The sequence below is a fragment of the Urocitellus parryii genome, chromosome 5 (assembly GCF_045843805.1).
Source record: "Urocitellus parryii isolate mUroPar1 chromosome 5, mUroPar1.hap1, whole genome shotgun sequence".
Lineage (NCBI taxonomy): Eukaryota > Metazoa > Chordata > Mammalia > Rodentia > Sciuridae > Urocitellus > Urocitellus parryii.
This window is the reverse complement of record NC_135535.1, coordinates 173,599,794-173,622,236: the sequence shown is the minus strand read 5'-3', so window position 1 is coordinate 173,622,236 and position 22,443 is coordinate 173,599,794. Positions and strand designations below refer to the sequence as shown.

At 43.8% G+C, this 22,443-nt stretch overlaps 1 protein-coding gene across 3 annotated transcripts; it reads left to right on the top strand.

The window, feature by feature from the left end:
* Window positions 1-2,772: 2,772 nt before the first annotated feature.
* LOC113188633 (synaptotagmin-15) lies at window positions 2,773-10,969 on the top strand. Of its 3 annotated transcripts, none has more exons than XM_026397037.2 (8): window positions 2,773-2,849; window positions 3,819-4,023; window positions 4,573-4,715; window positions 5,561-5,856; window positions 7,344-7,514; window positions 8,389-8,509; window positions 9,405-9,584; window positions 10,146-10,969. In XM_026397037.2, the coding sequence occupies exons 1-8, from the start codon at window positions 2,843-2,845 to the stop codon at window positions 10,286-10,288; spliced, it is 1,266 nt and encodes a 421-aa protein (XP_026252822.2). In that variant the 5' UTR covers window positions 2,773-2,842; the 3' UTR covers window positions 10,289-10,969. The 3 variants fall into 3 exon arrangements, with proteins under 3 accessions (XP_026252822.2, XP_026252821.2, XP_026252823.2); XM_026397036.2 differs by having other exon boundaries at window positions 5,534-5,856; XM_026397038.2 differs by lacking the exon at window positions 9,405-9,584 and having other exon boundaries at window positions 5,534-5,856.
* The last annotated feature ends 11,474 nt before the right edge of the window (window positions 10,970-22,443 follow it).

The window sequence follows — 22,443 nt, the reverse complement described above, 5'->3', positions numbered from 1 at the left end:
TACAACATGGGTCTGGGGGGAAAGAATGGCAGCTCGGGCCTGACTGGCCAACAGGAGTTCACTTTTCAAAGAGCACACACTATCCCACCCCACATTCAGAATAGACCCTGCACAGCTTAGGCCCCACCATGGAGACAGCCCATGTGGATGGGATATCATATCCATTATGTGGAGTTGGCTCCACATCATTTTTGTTGGCTCAATATACTTTTTGTTGAGCACAAGGAGCTGTCTGAGGCTATTTGGAACACAGTGTGGAGGAACATGTGTCTGTGAGACAGCTGGTACAGAAGCACAGAAAGCTCGGGTGTAGGACATCTGGGGAGAGGGGTCAAGGCTATTGAAGAATTACCACAAAGGGATCATGAGAACTTTATTAGCTGCCCGAGTCCAGCCATGGGACACACTGAGAGCTCCAGGCAGCAGGAGGCAGAATGTAAGCCACCACCTCTACCACTCCAAAGTGCTGCATGGAATCTCTCTGGCCAATACAATAATGGCCCCAAAGATGTCCATACTCCAGAACCCATGAGTACGCAAAATCCATGAGTCTCTTACATAGCAAAAGGGATACTGCAGATGTGAATCACTTAATGATACTGATATGTGGAGATTATTCTGGATTGTATAGTGGGGCCCATATAATCTTGAGGGTCCTTATAAAAGGGAGGCAGAAACGGTTATTAAAATGACCCAGAGTCAAATAAGAAAATGCTGTGCTTCTGGCTTTGAAGATAGGGGATCCTCTAGTAGGTAGCCTCTAGAAGTTGGAAAAGGCAAAGAAATAGCTTCTCTGCTAGAGCCTCCAGAAGGAAAACATCTTTCTGACTCTTAGAATGTTAAGATTTTTTTTTTTTAACTTTAAAAACATTACGAGTCACCAAGCATGGTGGTGCACTCCTGTAATCCCAGCTTCTGGGGAGGCTGAAGCAGGAGGATCACGAGTTCAAAGCCAGTCTCAGCAAAAGTGAGTTGCCCTAAGCAACTCAATGAAACCCTGTTTCTAAATAAAATACAAAATAGGACTGAGGATCTGGTTCAGTGATTGAGTGGCCCAAAGCTCAATCCCTGGTACCCCCAGCCAAATATATATATATATATTATGAGTCAACTTTAACAAGTAAAAATTCAACATTCTTCTCCCAGCAGTGAGCAAGTCCATTTTTCAAATGTAAACGAGGCTTAAAACCTGTGGGTGGTACAGGAAGAGTTCAGTTTCTGCCACAAACACAAGTAGCCAGACAGATTTGGGTAAATGTTTCTGTACACTAAACTTAAAGTGCTATATCTGTTCTAATTTATGGCAGTGCAATGGGAAACTAAACAGTACAGATATCTAACTCACATGAGATGAAGATGGGACACCTGGCATTGCCCCTTTTTGGAGACACTGCCCCCATTGTGGCCTCCATTGGTTACCTATGTGGAAGCAGAAGTCAGGGTCCTGTGATCCTCCTGACGCTCCAGTCTGACTGGAGCCTGAAGGCAAGTTTGTGCCAGGAGAGACGACAGTAGGAGAAACAGACCTCTGCCTGGTTCTTAGCAAGTGTAAGGATGGGGTAGAAATGTGGCTGGCCAAATGTGGGGATTCTGTTTTATCATTACCTCCTCCCTAAATTCATACTCCACAAGGAGAGTGACCACTGCCTCTGCCCATAGTCGCAGAAGGTGGCCACAAGATGAGGGATACACCAATTTACCACCTATTCCGCCTAGGGTGACCCAGCAGGACCAGATCCTCATGCATACTGACTGTTGAGTCCCCTCCCTCCCACTTGCCTACCCAGCCTTCCCTAGGCACGGATGACTAGGGGAGGCCAATTCAGGCTATCTTTGGACATTACCTTCATGAAAGAGACACCTCCAAGTCTCAAGCTCTCCCCTTCAGGTCCTCTCCAAGGGGATGTGTGCAGATGAGAGGCGGGTGCAGTATCCTTGGACTGCATCCACTTGATGCCGAAGCTCAGAAGACCCCAGCGCCTTTCCAGGAGCCTCTGGACCAAGGCTGTGTTCACCAGCAGGTGGTCTGATAGTAATCGCCACAGTATTAAGGGCTGTGAGTAGGTGACCCAGGGGACAACTCCCTCAGTCATATAGTCTCCTTGGCAGTGGCTGGAACACACTGCACCATTTTTTTTTTTTAATTTAAGTCCCCTTTACATACATTGTAAGTCAATGTTGGGCCAATCATCCTTGTGACAACCCCTTATACACATTAACCCCCAGGCATGCTGTTATTACCCAACCAAGGAGAGGGAGCACAGAGGGTTAAACTGAAGTGGGCCAACTCTCACAGCTGGCGGGTGGGGAGCCAGAGTAAGAACCCTAGGAGATGGAGCTCCAGAATCTCTCTCAACTCTTGGTTATTTTGTCCACGGCGACAATGACCCATGAGGTCAACTTGATACGACATATGCCAAGGACAACAGGTGTGAGGGACCAGATGTGGAGCTCTCTGTCACAACCTGGTGGAGAAGGCTTTAGCTTTGCCCTCCGTTTTGCAGCCCACCCAGCCCGTAGCTGCAGGGAGCCCTGAGGACGCTTGAGACCCGCCCCGCCCGGAGCCGGGCGGTTTCCGAGAGCGCACCGCGGGCTCCGCGCCCCTCCCGGCCTCTGCCAGGGTCCGGCTGGGGCGGAGCTGTGGCCTCGGGACTCGGGATCCCTGCCCCCGTCAGCCACTCCGTTGCGGACCTCAGGGCAGCAACCCTCAACCCATCGCCCCCGCGACTTCCCGATGGCCCTGCGCCACGCCTGAAGTGCCTGCCCGTGGCTCCAGCTGGAGGTGCAGAGACCCTAGAGATTGAGCCCCGTCTGGCGCCCCAGGACCGGACAAAGCAGCCTCATGGCGGGTAAGTGCCCCGTCTTCTTTGCCCCGGGCTCTACGTCATGAGAGGCTACTCTGGGCGACAGGTTCCAGCACTTGCCTCCGCCCTGCAGATCCCGCTGGGCCACAGCCCCTGCCCACTCCGGCCTCAGCCCGGCTCCTAGAGGAGTGCGAGAATGGAGTAGAGAGGTCGGCTCCTGGAAAACAATTGCCAAGTTAGAAGGTGTCGGGGTCTGGCCTTCTCACCACCCCAACTGGTCCATAACCCAGAGCCTGGAGCCCTGGAAGCCCCCGCCCTTCAAGTGCCCCTTTGTCCTGCTGTGATGACCAGTTGAAAGGGGCCAAAGCGTTCTCAGCGGGCTCCTGGCAAAGCCTCCCAGAAACCCACAAATATAGGCGTGTGAGTGCAACAGGGAAAGGCCCATATGTCTCTGTTTCCCACAACTGCCTCCCACCATCTCCCCTAAGTACAGGCTCATCTTGATAGAGGGCTGGGGAAGGGAACTGGTGTTAGGGAAGGTAACCAAACCCAAGGTGAGTCCAGCCTCACAGCAACGTCCAGAACCTGCTGGAACCTGGGTGCACATCAGGGGCATGGGTTCCTCCTTGGGCTTTCCTTGCGGTGTGTGCTTATCCACAAGACCACCCTCAAACCTCAAAAGGATCTCAGGGAAGTTGAAGGCTCTGGTAGGAGAAGGTTTGATTTTCAATCAAAACAACAAGAAACACTTCATTTCAGTCACAATCTCAAATCCAGGGCCTGCTGCTTTCCAAGAGAAACACTAAGGCTTTCCGGGGGGGCAGACACTAGGGCCCCAATGGAAATGTCTTGTCCCACTGAGACCAGCCAGCTGCTTGCTTCAGCATCACTCCAGAAATATAACCCAGGGTGTAGGGTTGCTACCCCAATCTTGCCCCCACAGGTCTGAGCTGTGTGGGGGAGTGGCTTTCACCAGGCAGGCATCACTGTCTGCCTGGTGGTCTCTGTCCCCAGAGCAGCTGGCCCTGGTGATTGGGGGCATCGTTGGGGGCCTGCTTCTACTGCTGATGACTGGTGTGAGTTGCTGTCTGTGGAGGAGGTTTTGTGCCACCTTCACCTATGAGGAGCTGCCAGAGACACCAGCCACCGCCATCAGCGCTGCCTCCCTTGGACAGGGGGACAAGCGCTGTCAGCTACATTCCAGGACCCAGCTGAGCAGGTAAGGCAGGATGGGGGCCAAGTGGTTCTTTCTCTAGGGTCCTCTCTATGGAGTTGCCATCGGATTGGGTGAAAAAGAAAAGTTCTGTTTTTAGAGCTCTTCCTGCAAGCCCTGGGCATGCCAGGAGCTACCACAAAGAAACCCAGAAACCTCACCACAAGTTGTGAGACAGGCATTGTGAAACCCATTTCTAGCTGAGTAAACCAAGGCTCAGAGAACATAAGTAACAGGTCTAGGCTTCAAAACTAGTAAGAGACAGAACAGGAATTAGAAACTGGGTAGGCTGACGTTGGAGGCTATTGTTCTTTCTCCAACACCCCATTGCTGTGGACAGACAGAGGCACTGACTGGCTGTGTGTGTGTGTGTGTGTGTGTGTGTGTGTGTGTGTCTGTCCATCCTGGTGTGGACCCAGAAAATGATGCTTTTACCTCCTGGCTCCCAGTGACTTTCCTCCCTCCAGTCCCTGGCACTCAACCCCTCTTAGCTGAGCACACTGAGGCCCCACCCTTCACCTGCCACCTACATTTTGTTTCTTTACTTCTGAACAGGCCATCAGGTGTGCCATTCATGGTGCCCCCTTCCTTCCAAGGCCGAGACTGGGTACCCCTGCATAACAAAGAGCTGTCCCGGGCCCCACAGGACCCCTGTCTAGTCCCAGAGCTCCTGCCTCATACCTCCAGCGGCAATCTTGGTGAGTACTCCCGCAGATCAGGGTCCGCCTGGGCTTGGTGGATCCACCTGCTTTCCCGAGTCAGGCTGCTGAACAGCCTCTGGCCCAGGAAGGCCAGAGTTACCCAGAGACCATTCTTTCCGGGTACTTTTACTTACCAAGTACTGACTGCGCCTCATGCCCTTGAGATATGACCACTGTGCTGTTTTGGAGTTAGACCTTAACATCTTGGTGGGGAAGGAAGTAACTCATTTTACATTCTGGAAGTTAAGCAGCAGTGCCTTACCAAGGTCTCAGAGGCAATAAGCAACAGGTCTGGGATTCAAAAGTAGGTGTAACCAGGTGCAGAACTTATACAACATCCTGCTCCAGGAGATGATGGCCAACTGAGAAGGCAGAAGTGTAGGAGGTAGAGACAACTTTCCAGTCTCCTCTTTGCTTCTGAAAATCTCCCAAGAGACCTTCTCAGGAACCACCCAGTAATCAGCTTGGTACTTCCAATTTGAAGAGGAAGAAAAAAACGCAATGTGTTATCACTGGGTCATTCTCTAGGCACCGAGGAAAGGGACCAGGCCAGGTGCTGGACAGAATGTACTGGAAAGCATGCCTTGACCTCCAGGGATAGGAGTTGACCATAGGGCACAGGTGTGTGGAGTAGGCATTGAATGGGTAATGGAATGCTTACATGCACCAGAGGGAGGTCACCTTCATAGTCTGGAGAAGAGAGTGAGGTAGAGGTGGTCAGACTAGTTGAGGCTCAGATGAAGGGAGCAGGGCCACAGTAGTGATATGGCTAGATCTTGCTACTATCTTCCATGTGCCTGTCTTCCTCTTGCCAGCCAGACCTCCAAGCCATTCTGTTGTAGGAGATGCAGGTGTGGTGGGGACCATCAACCCAGAGTTGTACAAGTTTCCAGAGGACCCAAGTGAAACTGATTTCCCTGACGGCTGCCTGGGCCGGCTGTGGTTCTCTGTGGAATACCAGCAGGAGACTGAGCGGCTGCTGGTGGGCCTGATCAAGGCACGGTTGCTGCAAGCACCCTCTGAGACCGGCAGCCTCCTGGTGAAGCTCCACCTACTGCCTGATGAGCGGCGCTTCCTCCAGTCCAAGACCAAACGCACAACCTCCAGCCCCCAGTTTGATGAACACTTCATCTTCCAGGTATAGCCCCTGGGCAGACAGGGCCTGTGTCTTCCAGCCTTATGGGAAGGAACGTTATGCAGGACAGTCCAGCCTTCTGTTTAGCCCCTGGGACCATTGGTGCCTCCAGATCTGCTTAACAAGCTGACCAAGTCAGGGTCTATAAGAGGTGGGCCCTGATGAAAGGGGCCAGCCTGTCCTGGCTGCCTAGAGGAGATGAAGAAAACACATTTTGCACCTACTAAATTCTAGGCTCTAGCCCACGAGTCTCAGAGAAAGCATTCCAAAAACCTGAAACAATAAGGGGTTTCTGGCAAGGTTACCCAAGGAAGGTGAATATTCATTTTGCTTAGAGTTATCTCAGGCCCTTTGGAGTGGAGGCAGAAACTGTCCTATGCTTGCTTTTAGAGGCTGGCACAGGGACCAAGAGCCATGCTGGGGCAGGTACTATGTTTTTGCTGCATCTTGGACTGAACCCCTCTGGGTTTACAGGTAGAGAGGCCATTAGGGCATCTGGCTGGAAAGGGCCTGGGAGCCTCAACAGGTGACTAAGGGCCCTTAGGGGAAGTCGGCAATTGAGACCTGCCAAGAGGCCTTTGACAAACATTTTCTCAAAATCCGTACAGCATGCTGGCCTGAGAGGTAAGGAAAGACCATCCCACTTCCAGAAAGAGCATGATTACTGAGGCCAGAGTTATGATTCATGCTTTCCTCCAATGCTGAGAACTGGGAGGAGGGGCAGCTTTGTTCCAGGCTGTCCTGCTGGGTCCGAAGCTGCGAGAATTCACAGGTGAATTTGCCCCATCTTAGGACATCAGGATCCAAGGAGTGCCTTGCAGCCTTGCTAACGTACACAGTCATGCACCATGCTTATCCATTCATTCATTCATTTTACTCACCCCTTCCCCACCCAACCCTATCCATACTTGCCACCCAACCCTATCCATACTTGATCCTATCCTCTTTGTGCTTTGAGTGGGAAAAAGTAGGAGAAGGAGCAAGAGAAGGAAATGAGTACTAATTGGCCATCTATATAGCTCAGACTGTGACTGGGGCTTTACAAATCAGACAGGAAGAACCATGATCCCCATTTTACAGGTGAGGAGGCCAAGTCTCTGAGAGGGGAGAATATTGTACCCAACTCGGGTAGTAGATAGGTCATGTCCTAGCACATTTAATGGGCAGGCAAAGCACTTAGCAGTCTTGTTCAGGAGCAGATTCTCATTCATGAGCCCAGGATGGGGCCCAAGATCGTGCCTTTCTAACAAGGCTCAGGCAGGATGTTGCATGTCCTCAGAGCACATTGTGCAACAAGGCTCTAGCATGCACTTGCACTTCCCATGTGTGCTTGGCCCTGCTGTGGAGAAGGGTCCCCACAGGATGTCTGGGTCTGGGGTATGTAGATGCCTGGTTTAGATACCCCTCAGTAAAAGTGCCTTGTCAAACATGTCAGCATCTCATCTTCTATCCCCATGCCTGACCCTGGCCTGCATCCTTATCTCCTGCAGGTATCCTGCAAGAGTGTGACCCAGAGGGTGCTGAAGTTTTCAGTGTACCATGTGAACAGACAGAGGAAGCACCAACTCCTGGGACAGGTGTTGTTCCCCCTGAAGAATGAGACCCTAGCAGGTGACTGCCACCATGTCTTCTGGAGAGACCTAGAGGCTGAGAGCCTGGAGGTAAGGTGGAGGTCACCAGACATACAGTCAGCACTGCTGTGGGCAGCCAGCAGGCATTCTCAAAGCCCACCCAGCACCTGCCGGCCAACATCAGTCCTCAGCACACTGCATACCACCCTACAGGAGGGAGTCAGGAAGGCAGGCCCAATCCATGAGCTAGCTCCTGAGAAGAGTTGGGATGGACTTCCTCCTGGGCCACAAGGGGTCACCTAAGGTATTTCCACACTGGCTGTCATATTATCTGGATGGATCCAAAAAATGCACATTTGGATTCCCACCACTAAGAAAAATGACAGCACAAATAGACCAGCCCAGGGAAACATTTATCTATCATTCTCCCATCCCCCCAGGAAGGATCCACGTGGCTCAACATAGGCTTTGGAACCCCATAGACTTGGGTGTGAATTCTTGGCTCTGATCCATATTACAGGTTGAGTACCCCTTATCCAAAATGCTTCAGATCAGAAGTGTTTCAGATTTAGGATTTTTTTGAATATTTGTATGTACATATAAATACGTACAAATAAGACCCAAGTCCAACAAAAAATTAATACAATGTTTTTAAATAATTTCGTTCATGAAAAAAGTTTCATGATATGAAACTTTCCACTTAGCATTCAACAAGTTCTGGATGTTGGAATAGTTAGACTTCAGAGTTTTGAAATAGAATGTCAAATCAACATACTGCACAAGTCCCTTTAACTCTCCAGACCTCACTTTCCCCATCTATAAAATGATTGGGGCTCAAAGGAACCCATTGGGGTGTATCACTTGCACCCTAGCCTTGACGGCCAAGAGGGCAGGAGGCATTCTAGGACTCTATAGCCCCTCTTATACCTGTAATGGGTGGGTGCTTCCATCTTGGCCTCCCCAGCCTCCCTCGGAGTTTGGTGACCTTCAGTTCTGCCTCAGCTACAATGACTACCTGAACCGCCTGACCGTGGTCGTGCTTCGTGCCAAAGGCCTCCAGCTCCAGGAAGACAGAAGTGTTGTCAGTGAGTCACCTCCCTTATCCTCCTGGGGAAGGTCCCACCTGGTGAACCTGGGGCTTGGGCTGGAGTCTTGCCCTCACCCTTATATTCTAATTTCTGTCTACATAACCCATTCACAGAGTGCACACTGCCTCCCATGATATGCCCTCCATCCATGGAAAGTTCTGGTGCCAGAACCCAAGGCTGTATCCCCTTGCACCCTCCCAAAGGCTCTAATCTGATCCAAGACCACACCTTGCCCCTCCTGTTTTCCAAGGCAGTGTCTTGGATCCTTGACTGTCCTGCGTATCTCTGCCTCTACCTGTCCCTCAGCTGAATAGGTCCAGTACTCTGCCTCCCTCCTACCAGGGGAAAGGCTTGAGCACTCCCTGGGACACTGATGCCCAGCTAATAGTGAACCCACTTTCCCCAGCCTCCAAAACCCAGGAGCTGAAAAGCAGCAGATAAGTCCTGCCCCTTGTGGGTGCCCCTAGCAAAATAGAGGTTGTCTGCAGCCTGTTGGAGTTTGTGTCTCTTTGTGGATTCAAAGGCCATCTGGGCTCCTCCTTCTAAATGGTAGCCCTCTGATCAAACAGGTATTCAAGGGACCCAAGGGTCCATATCCCTCCCTGATGGAGAGGGATGGGTAGGTGCTACCAGGCTCCAATGAACAAGGGTCAGCTCAAACATGTCTCCTAAGCAAAGAGGGAGGAAAAGGAAGGAGCTAAGCATTTCCTTGGCCATGAGGCCTGACATTAATCAACCCCATTTCCTCTTGTCACACCCTCTGGCCTCAGCAGCACTGTGAGTGATGAGGACCTGGCGCCTGGGTTGGGCTCCTACCCTCCTAACCAGGCTTTCATGGGTGCATGCTGGGTTCCTGCTGGTCTCCCAGTTACTGGTGTGCACTGCCCCTCAGGTGTGTTTGTCAAAGTGTCCCTGATGAACCAAAACAAGTTTGTCAAGTGCAAGAAGACTTCAGCTGTGCTGGGTTCCGTCAACCCTGTGTACAATGAGACCTTCAGCTTCAAGGCCGATGCCACCGAGCTGGACACCGCCAGCCTCAGCCTGACAGTGCTGCAGAGCACTGGAGGGGACAGTAAGGATATCCTCCCCACCCCTCAGGCTACTGGGGCAATGTGGCAAAGTCAGAATGAATGCCTTACCTCAGGAGGAGCTATCCAACCTCTGTTCTCTGGTTAAAGAAATTCTCACATAGAAACTGAGATACTTGCCCAAGGATACATACCTAGTCATCAGGAGTGCTGGGATTCCAGAGTTCCAGTTGGACTGTCTGTGGTACCCTAGAAAGAGGCTAATGGATGGTCTCTACTACCTACTCCTGGGCAAATCACTGGAGAGATCAGGAGGCTGTATGGCTGCCAAGCACCAATCCAGTGATCTGCAAGGTGGGCGTTGTATGCCTGCATTTTCTCATACCTTGGGACTTCCAAGGGAGAAAAAAAGCAGTTCTTCAGCCCCAGAGCAAATTAAGGGCCCTTTTAGGGGCTGACAGCTCATGCTTGGAGAGCAGAGGGCTTACTGCTTCTTTCAAGGGAGAGTAAGACACAGAGATAGAGGAAAAAGTCACTGGGGATGTTGGGGCCTGAGTGATGTGATTTCTGTGCTCAAGAGCAAATGGAGTTCTCTCTTCTTGCAGGGAGCCACCCTCTGGGCCGCGTGGTGGTGGGACCCTACATGTACACACGTGGTAGAGAGCTGGAGCACTGGGATGAGATGCTCAGCAAGCCCAAGGAGCTGGTGAAGCGATGGCATGCACTCTGTGGCCCCACTGAGCCCTGACCCAGCACCAGAACTGCAGTTCTGCTTCAGAAGCTCACTGACCGCACAGTCATATGCAGCAGCCACAAGCAAGGACATTTCATCCAGTGTCTCACTGGGCCAGCATGAACCAGGGGTACCTGAATGCTGATAGGCAGGAGAAAAGAGGGAACAAGGAAGCTCTGCCCGAGTCAGCAGTTGTGACCAGGAGCACTGCCCCCTACCCCCACAACTCACTTCACCCTTCTTTAGCTGTGGGGCTGTGTGGGCCTGGAATCCAGACTCCTGGTCATCACAGTCATGATGTGATATCAGGTGTCAGGTGTTCAGAAGAAATATTCTATTTAGTGATGGCATATCTGATTGGAAGTACAGGGTGAACTTAGGTCCCATCATCTTGATGGCTTCCCATAGCCTGGTATGTCTCAAATTCTGATGGCATGCAACTCTGGCAGAAAGAAGTCCTTTGCATGTCCATAAAACCATTTTAAAATAAACTAGCTAATTTCTACCAAAAATGGTGATATGATTTAATGGGATTTTAGTAAGCACATAGACCAATATGGTGGTCATTTGATAACTTTAGAATATCGAATCTTTTGTTCTATTAACATGGTATATCCCTAAATTTAAGTTTCTAAAATTTTTCTTATCACACTTTTGGGCAAAGTGTTCTTACACATCTTTCAGTAAATTTATTCTTAGGTGTTTTATATTTATCTATTGCTAATATAAAGAGATTCTAGTGATACCGAAGTATGTTGATTTTATATCTAGTGTGTTGATGCTACACTGCATTAAATTTCAACTGCGGTTTCTCCGCCTTCTGCCTAGCAGAGAACATACACTTTTCTGGATGATGTAACTGGGAGAATGCTGTGAGCAGCCCACCCATGGACAAAATGGCAGATGAGCTGTCAGAGAGGCTCACTGTGCTAGGTGAGGAGGGTTTCACTTGTTTGTTAGGCCCCCTCCCAGGACCCAAGTCTTGCCTATGGCACACCCTCCCCAGGGTCCAAAACCTCATACTCTGATCTTCCAGATGATCTGCTGCTGGATTCTATGGTACCTTGGTTAATATCATCAATTGCTGGGGCTGTCACTTTGGGCAGGAAATGGTAAACACATGGGGCCATAGTAAAGTCAGAGAACTCTTATAAGCCTAGCAATTCCAGTATGATTATTGTGCTATGACAAGTATAAAATTCATTAAGGTGGCAGTTCCCACAATCGCTGTCACCAATTCCCCAGAAGTTGTACTTAAGTTAATGAGCAGTCATTGTGCTTGTCACTGCTACTCTCACAGTTTTTGCACCTAATATTGCAGAGCTTGTAGTCAATGCATTGTTATTGTATAACTTGAACAGAACTTTGAACCTGTGTCTTTCCTTTCTTATGCAGTGAAGCAACTTCATCAAAAGAAGGTGGTGACTGTTGTGCTGAATTTGTGCCTCTTTGACTTCAGTTCCGATCTCTGTCAATACACAAATACAAGCATTGCCTGGCATTGGTCCATATCAATGGACTATCTTGTGTCTGCTTTGTCTCACTCATTTCCCTTGCACATTTTCAACGTAATCCACACCATAGTAGTTTTTTCCAACAGTTCCATAGTAGAGTCATAATAGGAGTCCTTTATGTGTTGGTAGACAAGACTACTAAAGTGGAACTGTTTCTGTTTTTCTGGGGTCCTGAGACTATAGGTACCACCCAACCCTATAGGCTTATGATCAGTAATGGCATGTCTAAGGTCACTTGGAAAAGTTAATAAATGTTCTCTTTGCAGGACAGAGTATACTGATGTCTTTGATTCATCTCTAAGAAATCTAAATTGCAGGGGACTATCAGGCTATCTGCTCAGATGGGAAGGAAGAAGAGATTGCTGCATCAGGATACAGACATGGTCAGGGCAAAAAAAAATACATATGTGCTTCCCATGGGTCAGTGCTTCCCATAGCCTGGATTGTCTCAAATTCTGATGGCACGCAACTCCAGCAGAAAGAAGTCCTTTGCATTTCCATAAAACCATTTTAAAATAAACTAGCTAATTTCCACCAAAAATGGTGATATAATTTAATGGGATTTTAGTAAACACATAGACCAATTTGGTGGTCATTTAATAACTTTAGAATATTGAATCTTTCATTCTATTAACATGGTATATCCCTAAATTTAAGTTTCTAAAATTTTTCTTATCACACTTTTGGGCAAAGTGTTCTTACACATCTTCCAGTAGATTTATTCTTAGGTTTTATATTTATCTGTTACTAATATAAAGAGATTCTAGTGATACAGAAGTATGTTGATTTTATATCTAGTTAGTGGCCTATCTAAATTTATTTAAGCTGTAACAGCTTGCAGATTCTTTGTATGTATTCATGTCCTTTGTGAAGAACAGTTTCATTTCTTCCTTTTCCAGTCCTTATATCTTATATCTCTTGCAGGGTTTAGGCAATTGGACAAGAAAAAGAAATAAAATATGCCTAGATCATAAAGAAAGAAAGAAAATAATATTTGGAGATGACATATTCTTGTATATAGAAAATCCTAAAGAATGCACATGCATGCACACACTTACACACAAATACACATGCACACTATGAAGCTAATGAACAAGTTCAGCAAGGTGGTAGGATAGAAGATCAATATACAAAAAGTAAAAATTTTTAGCAGAATAGTGACTACAAGTAGTGATGGTGAGCATTCTTGTCTCAATTTCAATTTCAGGAGGTAAAGCTATCAAAATTCACTATTAAATGGGTGAGGATATAGCTCAGTGGTAAAGCATGTACCTAGCATGTGCAAGGGCCTGTGTTCAGTACCATCCCCAGTACCATAAATAAATAAATATTCAACATTAAGCATCATGATGGTTTTTTGTTTGAGTTCCTTTTTTTTTTGGTGGTGCTGCAGATTGAACCCAGGGCCTTATAAATGTGGAGCAAACACTCTACCACCTGAGATGAATCCCCAGCCCTAGTTATATGACTTTAATATACTCATGACCATATAGTCCCAACTTGTCTAAAATTCTTTTTAATCACAAGTGGTGTTAGATTTTATTTAATAATTTTCTCTAACTTTAAGATAATCATATTTTTCTCCTTTGTTATTTCAATGTGAGGAATTATAGTGATTGATTTTTGAATATCAAACCAAATTTACATTCTTATGACAGAAACAAGTGATGTGTGTGTGAGTGGCACACACAAATTACATGGTGTTTTTAAAACTGAATTTATCTGCAATTATATTTTGAGGGATTTTTACACGTAATAGTTATCTATAATCTTATCTATATCTTATCTATAATGTTTGTATTGTAATGATCCTTGTACTTGAACATGTATTCTAAAGTTATGTGTACAGGTGTTCTATGCATTTCCATTGGGCCAAGTTTGTTAATCATATTGATCAAATCATCTATATCCTTATGGATATTTTTTGTCTGTTTTGCTTACTATTATTGAGAGAGGTTATAGCCTTTCACTATGATTGTGAATTTATTTATATATCCTTTTAGTTTCATCAATTTTTCTCTTATGTATTTTGAGACAGTGTTATTAGGCTCATGCCCATTTAAATTTATATTTTTATGGCAGATTGAACCCTTTATCATTGTGAAAAACTACCTCTACAATTTGCAATGGCATTTTTTTCCACTTCCCCTATTTTTTTTCAAATTTGTTATACATTCTTATAATTGTTATGTTCTCTTAAATAGCCTTTAAATCAAGGCCATGAAACTCTACCATTTGTGTACTTGGTGCATTTACATTTAATGTAATTGCTGATACCTTTGCTTTCATATGTACCCCCTTTCTATTTGTTTTCACTTGTCCTACTTCTTTTATGGTTTCTCTCCTCCTTCTCCCCTCCCCACCTTCTTTTTTTAACCTTCTTATGGATTGACTCACCTTAAAAAAAAATCTATCTCCCCATACCTACTTACACATTCTTTAATTATTCCTTTAGTGGTTACCACAGAGATTACAATTTGTATATATTATCTATTATAGTCCAATATATATTTTACTTTTTATCACTTGTTAGACATGCTCTAATGTCACAACAATCTCTGCCTCTATTCTTCTTTTTTGTGTGTATGTTCATTTATCTGGTAATATTCATTTTTATATTTTTACACCCAGTAAGACATTACTGTCATTACTGTGTTCAACCACTATTCATTGATATTCAAGCACATATTTATTTTTTCTGCTGCTTTTTATTCTTTTCTGCATTTCTGGAATTCTATCTTATTTCTACCCTGAGAACTCCCTTTAGTATTTCCTAGAGTGCAGATATGCAGGCAGCATACTTTTTGTGATTTTGAATAGAATTTTCTATTCCAAATTCATTTTTAAAGCATATTTTTATGGATGTAGAATTCTAGGTTGATATTTTTTTTCTTTCAGCAATTAAAAATGGTATCTCAGTATCTGCTCACTTGGATCATTGCTTCGACAAGTGGTTGTCCATGCTGTTGCTTCTCCTGTGAAAGTGATATGTCCTCCGCCCTCACCCAGTGGCTACTTTGAGTGTCCTTTCTCTGTCTTCCGTTTTCAACACTGTGTGCCTTGATGCAATTTTCTTATTTATCCTGCTTTGGGATCATAAAACCTCATCAGTTTCAGAAAGTACTCAGCCCAATTTTCTATTTATCATCCTCTTAATTAATTTTCTTTAATGATAGGTATTGCTCTTATTTCCTTCTCTCCACTTCTTCTGAAATTTCAGTTAAACATGTTAGATATTTTCACCATTTCCCACAAATCTCTCATGTTCTTCACTATATTTTCTATTCTCTTTATCTCTGTGATTCTGTTCAGAGTTTTTTAACTGTCTTGTATTATAGTTCAATAATTCTTTCTTCTGCCAGGTCTAACTGTGGTTAAATCTATACTAAGTTCTTCAATTATTCTTCATCTTCCATTTCTAAACTTTCATCTGATTCCTCCTAATCAGTTAGCATTCTTTGATGAATGTTTCCATGTTCTCAATCAGGTGTGTTTTATGGCATTAATATCTGGATCATTAGTGGATCAATTTTATTGGGTTACGTTTTTTCCTCTTTAGTCATGTTTTCAAGAGTGCTTGATCATTTATTGTTGAATGCTGAGGAATTATAGTGGTTCCAGTGAAATTAACTAGATAACATATTCCTCCAGAGATGGATTACCACATCCTGTGGTAGACAGAGTAGGTAGGGGTCATTTTACTCTAATCTGGTACTGAACTGACTAGAGTCTGGGTTACAGTTTTTGTAAGACTCTATCTCTATCTCAGGTTTGCCCCCATTTCTAGAATGTAATCCTGCAAAGATCCCAGTCAAAAACTCTGGTACAGACGTGCCTTCTCTTCTTCTGTGGGTACTGAACTTTGATTTGTATTTCTTAAATATTATAACATTGCCAAAACCTGCTGACTTTCATAGGCTTCCTGCTCAGCTTAATAATTCAGCAAATATGTCCAGGGGGCAACCCCCAAGCATCAGAGTGACTTTTCTGTGTCCCCCTTCTCTCTGACACCTTGGCCCCTCCAGTCCTAAATGCCTTGGCAACCTCAGTCTCCAGTTTATTCTCTCTCCAGCTGCAGAGACTCTGCTGCCTTTGCTGCCCTTAGTTGTGACCTTCTGCCCAAGTGCTCAGCCTCTTCACCAGAATCAACAAATAACCTGAAGAGGAAAGTGGTTCATAGAATGTCAACCAACCTTCTTGTGCTTTCCTTCTTCTTCACGGCCCTTCAGTTGCTTGTCAACTTGGCAGTTCTCCAATAAGTGTAGAAAAGATTTTCTGCATTTCATTCAGTTTTCCACTTGGTCTCAGCGTGAACATCAGTCTGCCTCAAACATCAAAAGAATTCTCAATAGAGAATGACTTCATGTGACAGGAGATAATCACATAATTCTTATAAGACTGGTGAAACCAAGGAGGGGGGGAAAGTTGCTTGTAGAGATGCCATATAACAATCATGACCTCCCAATGCAATATGAGAAGTTATGTCTCCTGCCTCAATGGGTCAGCTGAGTGTGGAATGATCTAGAGTAGGCCACTAACTCACTTTCAAGCTCTGGATATGGCTGGGTAGATTACTCACCTTTTCTTCAGTATGACCAAAATACCTGACATAAACAACCTAAAGGAGTGAAAGTTTATTGAAGGCTCATGATTTCAGAGGTTTCAGTCCATAGTCAGCTGGCTCCATTGCTCTGGGCCTGAAGTGAAGAAGGGCATCATGGCAGAAAGATGTAGCAGAGGAAAACTCATGGTAGGCACAAAGCAGAGGTAGAGGAAGGGGCCAGAGGCAAGATATTGTCCCAAAGGGCATGGCCCCAAGGACCCACTCCCTTCAAGCATATTCCACCGGCCTAAAGTTTCCTCCTCTTCCCAGCTGTCTATTCAAATTATTAATCCATCAACTGGATTAATCCCCTGATGAGGTCAGAGCCTTCATGATCCTATCATTTTCCAAAAGTCCCACTTCTGGATAGTACTGCATTGGGGAACAAGCCTTCATCACATGAGACTTTGGGGACATTTCAGATCCAAACCATAACACTGGGCTAGACTCCTAATGGGAGTCAATGGACCTGCTCCACATTTGTTTACTCTGAGCACAGGCTGAAGGGGCAGCAGCCACCCAAGAAAAGCTCTTTCCATGGTGAAGGCAGAAGCTAAAAGGGTAAGCTCCAATGTCAAAACACATTTCTACACTCTTATGTTCCATCACCTGATATCTCATTGGGCAAAGCAAGTTCACATAGCCTAGCTGAAAATCAAGGGGCAGGGAAGTTAACCATGTTTCTTTTGTGAGTAACTGCAAAGCCACATAACCATGGACACAGCTCCAAGGAGAGATGAAAATTAGCATGGATAATTCATTCCCTAGAGACAAGAACTTCAGGAACTTGAGCTGATATGCAGGTGTAGTCACCAAGGAGGAATCCCCTGCCATGAAGCCACTGTGGGAGCCTAAATGCCATTGCTGCCAATTTGGCACCCCATAATGATGATGAACTGTAATTTGCACAGTCATTTGCCAAATATGTTTTTCCCTATTTTTCACTCTAGAATTCTCTCCTCAAATTATTGCAAGAGCATTGAGCATCCTACTATTACAATTACCAGAGTCAAAGGAAGAAAAACCATTTTTTTACCATCTTGCTGCTTTCTGACCTCACCTGAGTACCTTGCATTGGGGAGAGTCAGCAGGAATTCTGTTCATTACAGAGTCTGGGAAATATAATTTCCAGACTTCCATTTACAGAAAAATGTAATAAAAACCTATAAAGGGGATGGAATGGTGCTGTGTGCCAGTACACGCTCTGGGGCAAACCAAGGTCACAGAGAGGTAGGGAAGCAATCCACAGTGAAAGGAGCTCTTGAAGTACAGAGTACTACAGCTCACGACAGCACTATTCATCTAGAGCCCTCCCTGTCCCTGAGTGACCTCTTATAGCATCCTGGAGCCTTCCAGAATGATCATCCACCCCTATGAGCAAGTTGGGAAGGAGGGATGAAAGCACAAAATAGAGAGTAATAGGAAATAATCTTGCAAATTTATCACCTGCTGCAGTCAGATGCAGGCATAGGCCAGCATGGGGGCAGGAATGAAGGGGAAGCTTAACTTGAAGTTGGAAGTTTAGACAACCACATAAAGTTGGACATGCTAAGTGCTGGACAGAGTCTATTTTTTTGGAACAAGAAGTTACAGGAGAAATTTTTTTTGTTAGTTAATAGTCATCAAAACAGTCTTGAGATTTTAAAAAAAAAAAGTCATAAGACTTGCCCTAGATTTTACCCAAGGGGCAGGAAGAAGCTACCTGCTAAACAGGTCTGAATAGGTTAAGTAGCAAAAAAGAATGATGTGGTTTGCTGATTAGATTCCATAAGCCTGGCTCTTTTAACATAATGGATATACTTCTTAATTGAATTTAGTATGCTATTATGGAGACAGATTGTAATATATCTATTGTGTTTTCCTCCTAATATTTAATATGAAATAATTTACTCAAATCACTTCCCCTCCCTGCTTTAGCTTTATTTGAAGAGGAATTAATTACATTTCTCAAAGTGCAATGACTGTCAAACCCAGGAGGAAGGAACCAATCCTTGGCAACTGCAAGAGAGCTCTATACATCAGATTGTTAAATCTACTGGGCAGCCCAGGAGGAACCTCCTCACATGTAGATGTGAGGATCAGGAAGGGTGTGCCATTTCTCAGGGCCCCAAAGCTAGGAAACAGAGGAGCTGGAATTCAAATCTGATTCCAGATGTTCAAAATTGTTATGGTCATAGAGAGCTCTAAATAAATTAATAATGGAGACAACCTGTTGTGCTTTCACATCACTGCAACCCGGTGTGGGATCTATTCAAGGGTCTTTAGTGCCTCTTTGATGAAGCCTCTTCTATTTGTCCATTTTTAATTGCGGGTTAGGCTATGCATACTCAATATTACCTTCTTTCTTCCCTCTCTTCCTCCTTGCTTCCTTCCACCCTTCTTTCTGTGTAAATAATCTATTCATTTCCATTGATGAAGAGTTTAAATCTGATAAATGACCAGCCTCTCTGATGGCTCTTTGTTTTTTGATCATCTGCTTCCAGTTTGCTGATTGACAAACTTCCAGGCAGGGATAGATGGAGTGGAGGGAGTGGGGATACTGCGGGGATGGGGCCTAGAGTGTATGGTGTCTCGGGCAGGAGGGACACTACTGACAAGGCAGGCAGGGCCTCGAGGTGGCAGAGACCCGGACCGCACGCGCTGGGCGCGGGGTCTTGGCAGAGAACCGCCCTAATGGCTCTGTGCCTGCACCACAACAATAATATCGCCCTTTGGCAAGGGTGTCTCCAGCGCCCTCTACTGTTCAACATCCTTCTCGACGTTAAAGAGCCATTTGGGGGATTTGAGGGTGAGCATAATTTAGGGAAAGATGGATTTGGAGCTGCGAGGCCATAAACTGGTACCTAGCATACCAGCCCTGCCAGAATCTTCCCGTGCGGTCCTTCCAAAACAGTGCCGCTTCCTCCCTGACTTCTTTGGCAATTATTTCTTTGCTTTTGCTTTTACCACCCAACCATGCAACATATATGTAATCTAAGAAATCAGAAAGGAAATAGTCTTTGTCTCTGGCTTCCTTCATTGCATATTATGTTTTGAGATTTATTCTTCATGTATGTAAGCATACATCCTTCATGTTCAATGCTGTATAATACTGCATGATGCTTTGCTATTTATCCATTCTACTGCTTATGGACTTTGAGGTTTTTTTCTTGATTGGGGCTATTACCTAGATTGATTTCTTGTCTTGGCTATTATAGTAGTGCTGCAGTGAACATGGGAGTGAAGATATCTCTGATATTCCAATTTCATTTCCTTTGTATATATACCCAGAAGTGAGATAACTGGATCATATAGTAGTTCTATTTTTAATTGTTTTGTTTTTGTTTTTTTGAGGAACCATAGTACTCTACCATAATAGCTATACAATTTACATTCTCAGCAACAGTGTATGAAAGCCCCACTTTCTCCTCATATTTGCCCTTATTTGTTATTTTTGGCCGTTTTTGATTGTAGCCATTTCAGCTGGGCTGAGGCAATATCTCATTGTGGTTTTGATTTGCGTTTCCCTGATAATTAGTTATTTTGAGCATTTATTATGTACTTGTTGGTCATTTGTCTAACTTCTGAGAAAGTTCTATTCAGATCATTTGCTCATTTTTAATCAAGACTGGTTTTGTGATTGTTTTATGTTTTGTTTTGCTATGAAGTCGAGTTCTTTATACATTCTGGAAATTAATCCTTGTTTTGGATGAGTAGTGTTCTTGCATTGTACAGGTTGTCTCTACCAAAGTTTCTAATTTTGATGTTATTAAATGAAGTGGGTTTGATTTCTTTTATATCAGTGCTTTTGTATCTTGTTTTAAATGTTTTTTCCATGCCTTGAGATCATGAAGATACTCTATTATTTTCTACAAGTTTTATTATTTTGCCTTCCACACTTAGATCTAGAAATCACTCAACATTGATTTTTAAGTTATGACATAGGGTCCAAGTTTCTTTCTTTCTTTTTTTTTTAAGAGAATTGGCGAACACAACATCTTTGTTTGTATGTGGTGTTGAGGATCGAACCCGGGCCACATGCATGCTAGGCAAGCGCGATACCACTTGAGCCACATCCCTAGCCCCTCTTTCTTTTATTTTTTCCCCATAAGGATATCCAATCATCCCAGCACCATTTATTGTAAAAACTATCCTTTTCCCATTGGTTCATTGTACCACCTCAGGGATAAATTAAGTGTCTGTATATGTTTGGGTCTGTTTCTGAGGTCCTTCTTTACTTTGGTCAATTTGACAATCTTTATATTAATACCACCATTTCTTAATTTTAAGAAGTCAATATTTTGTTGAATAAGTCCTGGGTCTGTTCTTCAAGAGTGTCTTGGGCTGGCGGTGTGGCTCAGTTGCTGAGCATTATGAGGCTCTGGGTTGGATCCCCAGATTAAAAAAAAAAAAAAAGAATATCTTAGTTATTTGGACACTGCATATTCATATAAATTTTAGAATCAGTTTTCTAATGCCCCCCAAAAAAGTGTATTGTGATTTTGATTGGCATTATTGAGCTCATAAGTCATTCAAGGAATAATCAACACTTTTAATGTTCCGTGCCCTCTAATTGGTCAACATGATATATTCTTCCATTTTTTAAACTCTTCTCTAAATAATGTTTGTAATATGATATATAGAGGTCATGTACATAGTTCATCAAGTTTTCATAGACATTTGATTTTTTTATGTTATTGTAGATAATATTGTTAAAATGTTTATCTTTTTATTCTTGCTGGTATGCAGAAATTAAGATTTTTGATCTCAGCAACCATGCTAAACTCACCAATTCTAATAATTTATCTCTAGATTATTCTAAGTTTTCAATAAACACAAGTATGATTATATATCTTACATCTATCTAATCCTTATGGTTTTTATTTCAATTTTTTGCTTGATTCCTCTGTCTAGGAATACCATACAACTACTCGATATAAGTGCTGACAGAAGGATGATAGAGCTGTCTTATTTCTGTTCTTCGAAATCTTCCCACATTTCATTGTTAAATAAAATGTTTACTGTAATTGTTAGCTTCGTAGAATAAACATTGCTGTTTAAAAAAACTTAAACCTATTTTAGCAAGTTGTCCTAGTAGCACATTGCTGGGTTCTAACCCAATCACAGCACCCAGTTATAGTCACAGGTGGCCAACTGTACAAATCATGTTCAAATAAAAACCTGGACCCAACTCAGCTTTCTCTATAACTCACTCATTTCTCTGTGTCATTTTTTCGATTTTTTTGTCCATAAAACCTTTCAGATGACATTGCAAAGGAGATTCTCCCTAAATCCGCTCTGGTTCTGAGGAACTAGAGGAACCAGAGGAACCAGCCCAGTTTATGAATCTTTCTTTGCTCATTTAAACTCTGTTAAATTTCATTTGTCCAAAGTTTTTCTTTTACTAGAAAATGAAAATATCTGACAAAAATGAAATATCTGGAGCTGGGGATGTGGCTCAGTGCCTAGCATGCATGAGGCCTTGTGTTCAGTCTCCAGCACTGGAAAACAAAAATGAAAAAGAACATAAAATTTTTCATAATATTTCCTAACAATAATTTTCACTCAATATGCTGTAAACACCAAAACCATGTTTTTTCCACTGTTTTTTTACCTTATTTTTTCTTTTGACTTAAAAATTTTTTCCTGATTATTCTTTAACAGCTTTATTGATATGTAATTCAAATTTAAAGTATGAGTCAATAATTTTAAAATATCGTATTCCCATTTATTCTCAATGCTTTTTATTCATTTATTTATATTCTCAATTTTTAAAATTAGTTTCTATATGCTATCCTTCAGGGACTTTGGTTATTATTGAATCAACTTTGTTTATTAAATCTTTCCAAACAGCAAGGACACGATAGAGTGTTCTATTAATTTCTATCTCCTTTTATTCCCCTTGTGGCTTTTCAATCATTTCCTTTGAATATATATAGTTTTTAGAGTTTCTATTTTATCTGTGAGCATTATTATTTTATGTTTAGAACTGTATATTACTGGAACATAGTAATATAGCAGAACTTTGTAAATTTATAGTATGTGTAATATAAGTTTAAAGAGTAGTATATTTT

Bases quoted from the DNA above. Each gene is read 5' to 3' on its own strand.
- LOC113188633 (XM_026397036.2), top strand. The intron at 7,515-8,388 runs GTAAGGTGGAGG...TGGCCTCCCCAG, and splicing joins TAGAGGCTGAGAGCCTGGAG to CCTCCCTCGGAGTTTGGTGA. The intron at 8,510-9,404 runs GTGAGTCACCTC...ACTGCCCCTCAG, and splicing joins GGAAGACAGAAGTGTTGTCA to GTGTGTTTGTCAAAGTGTCC.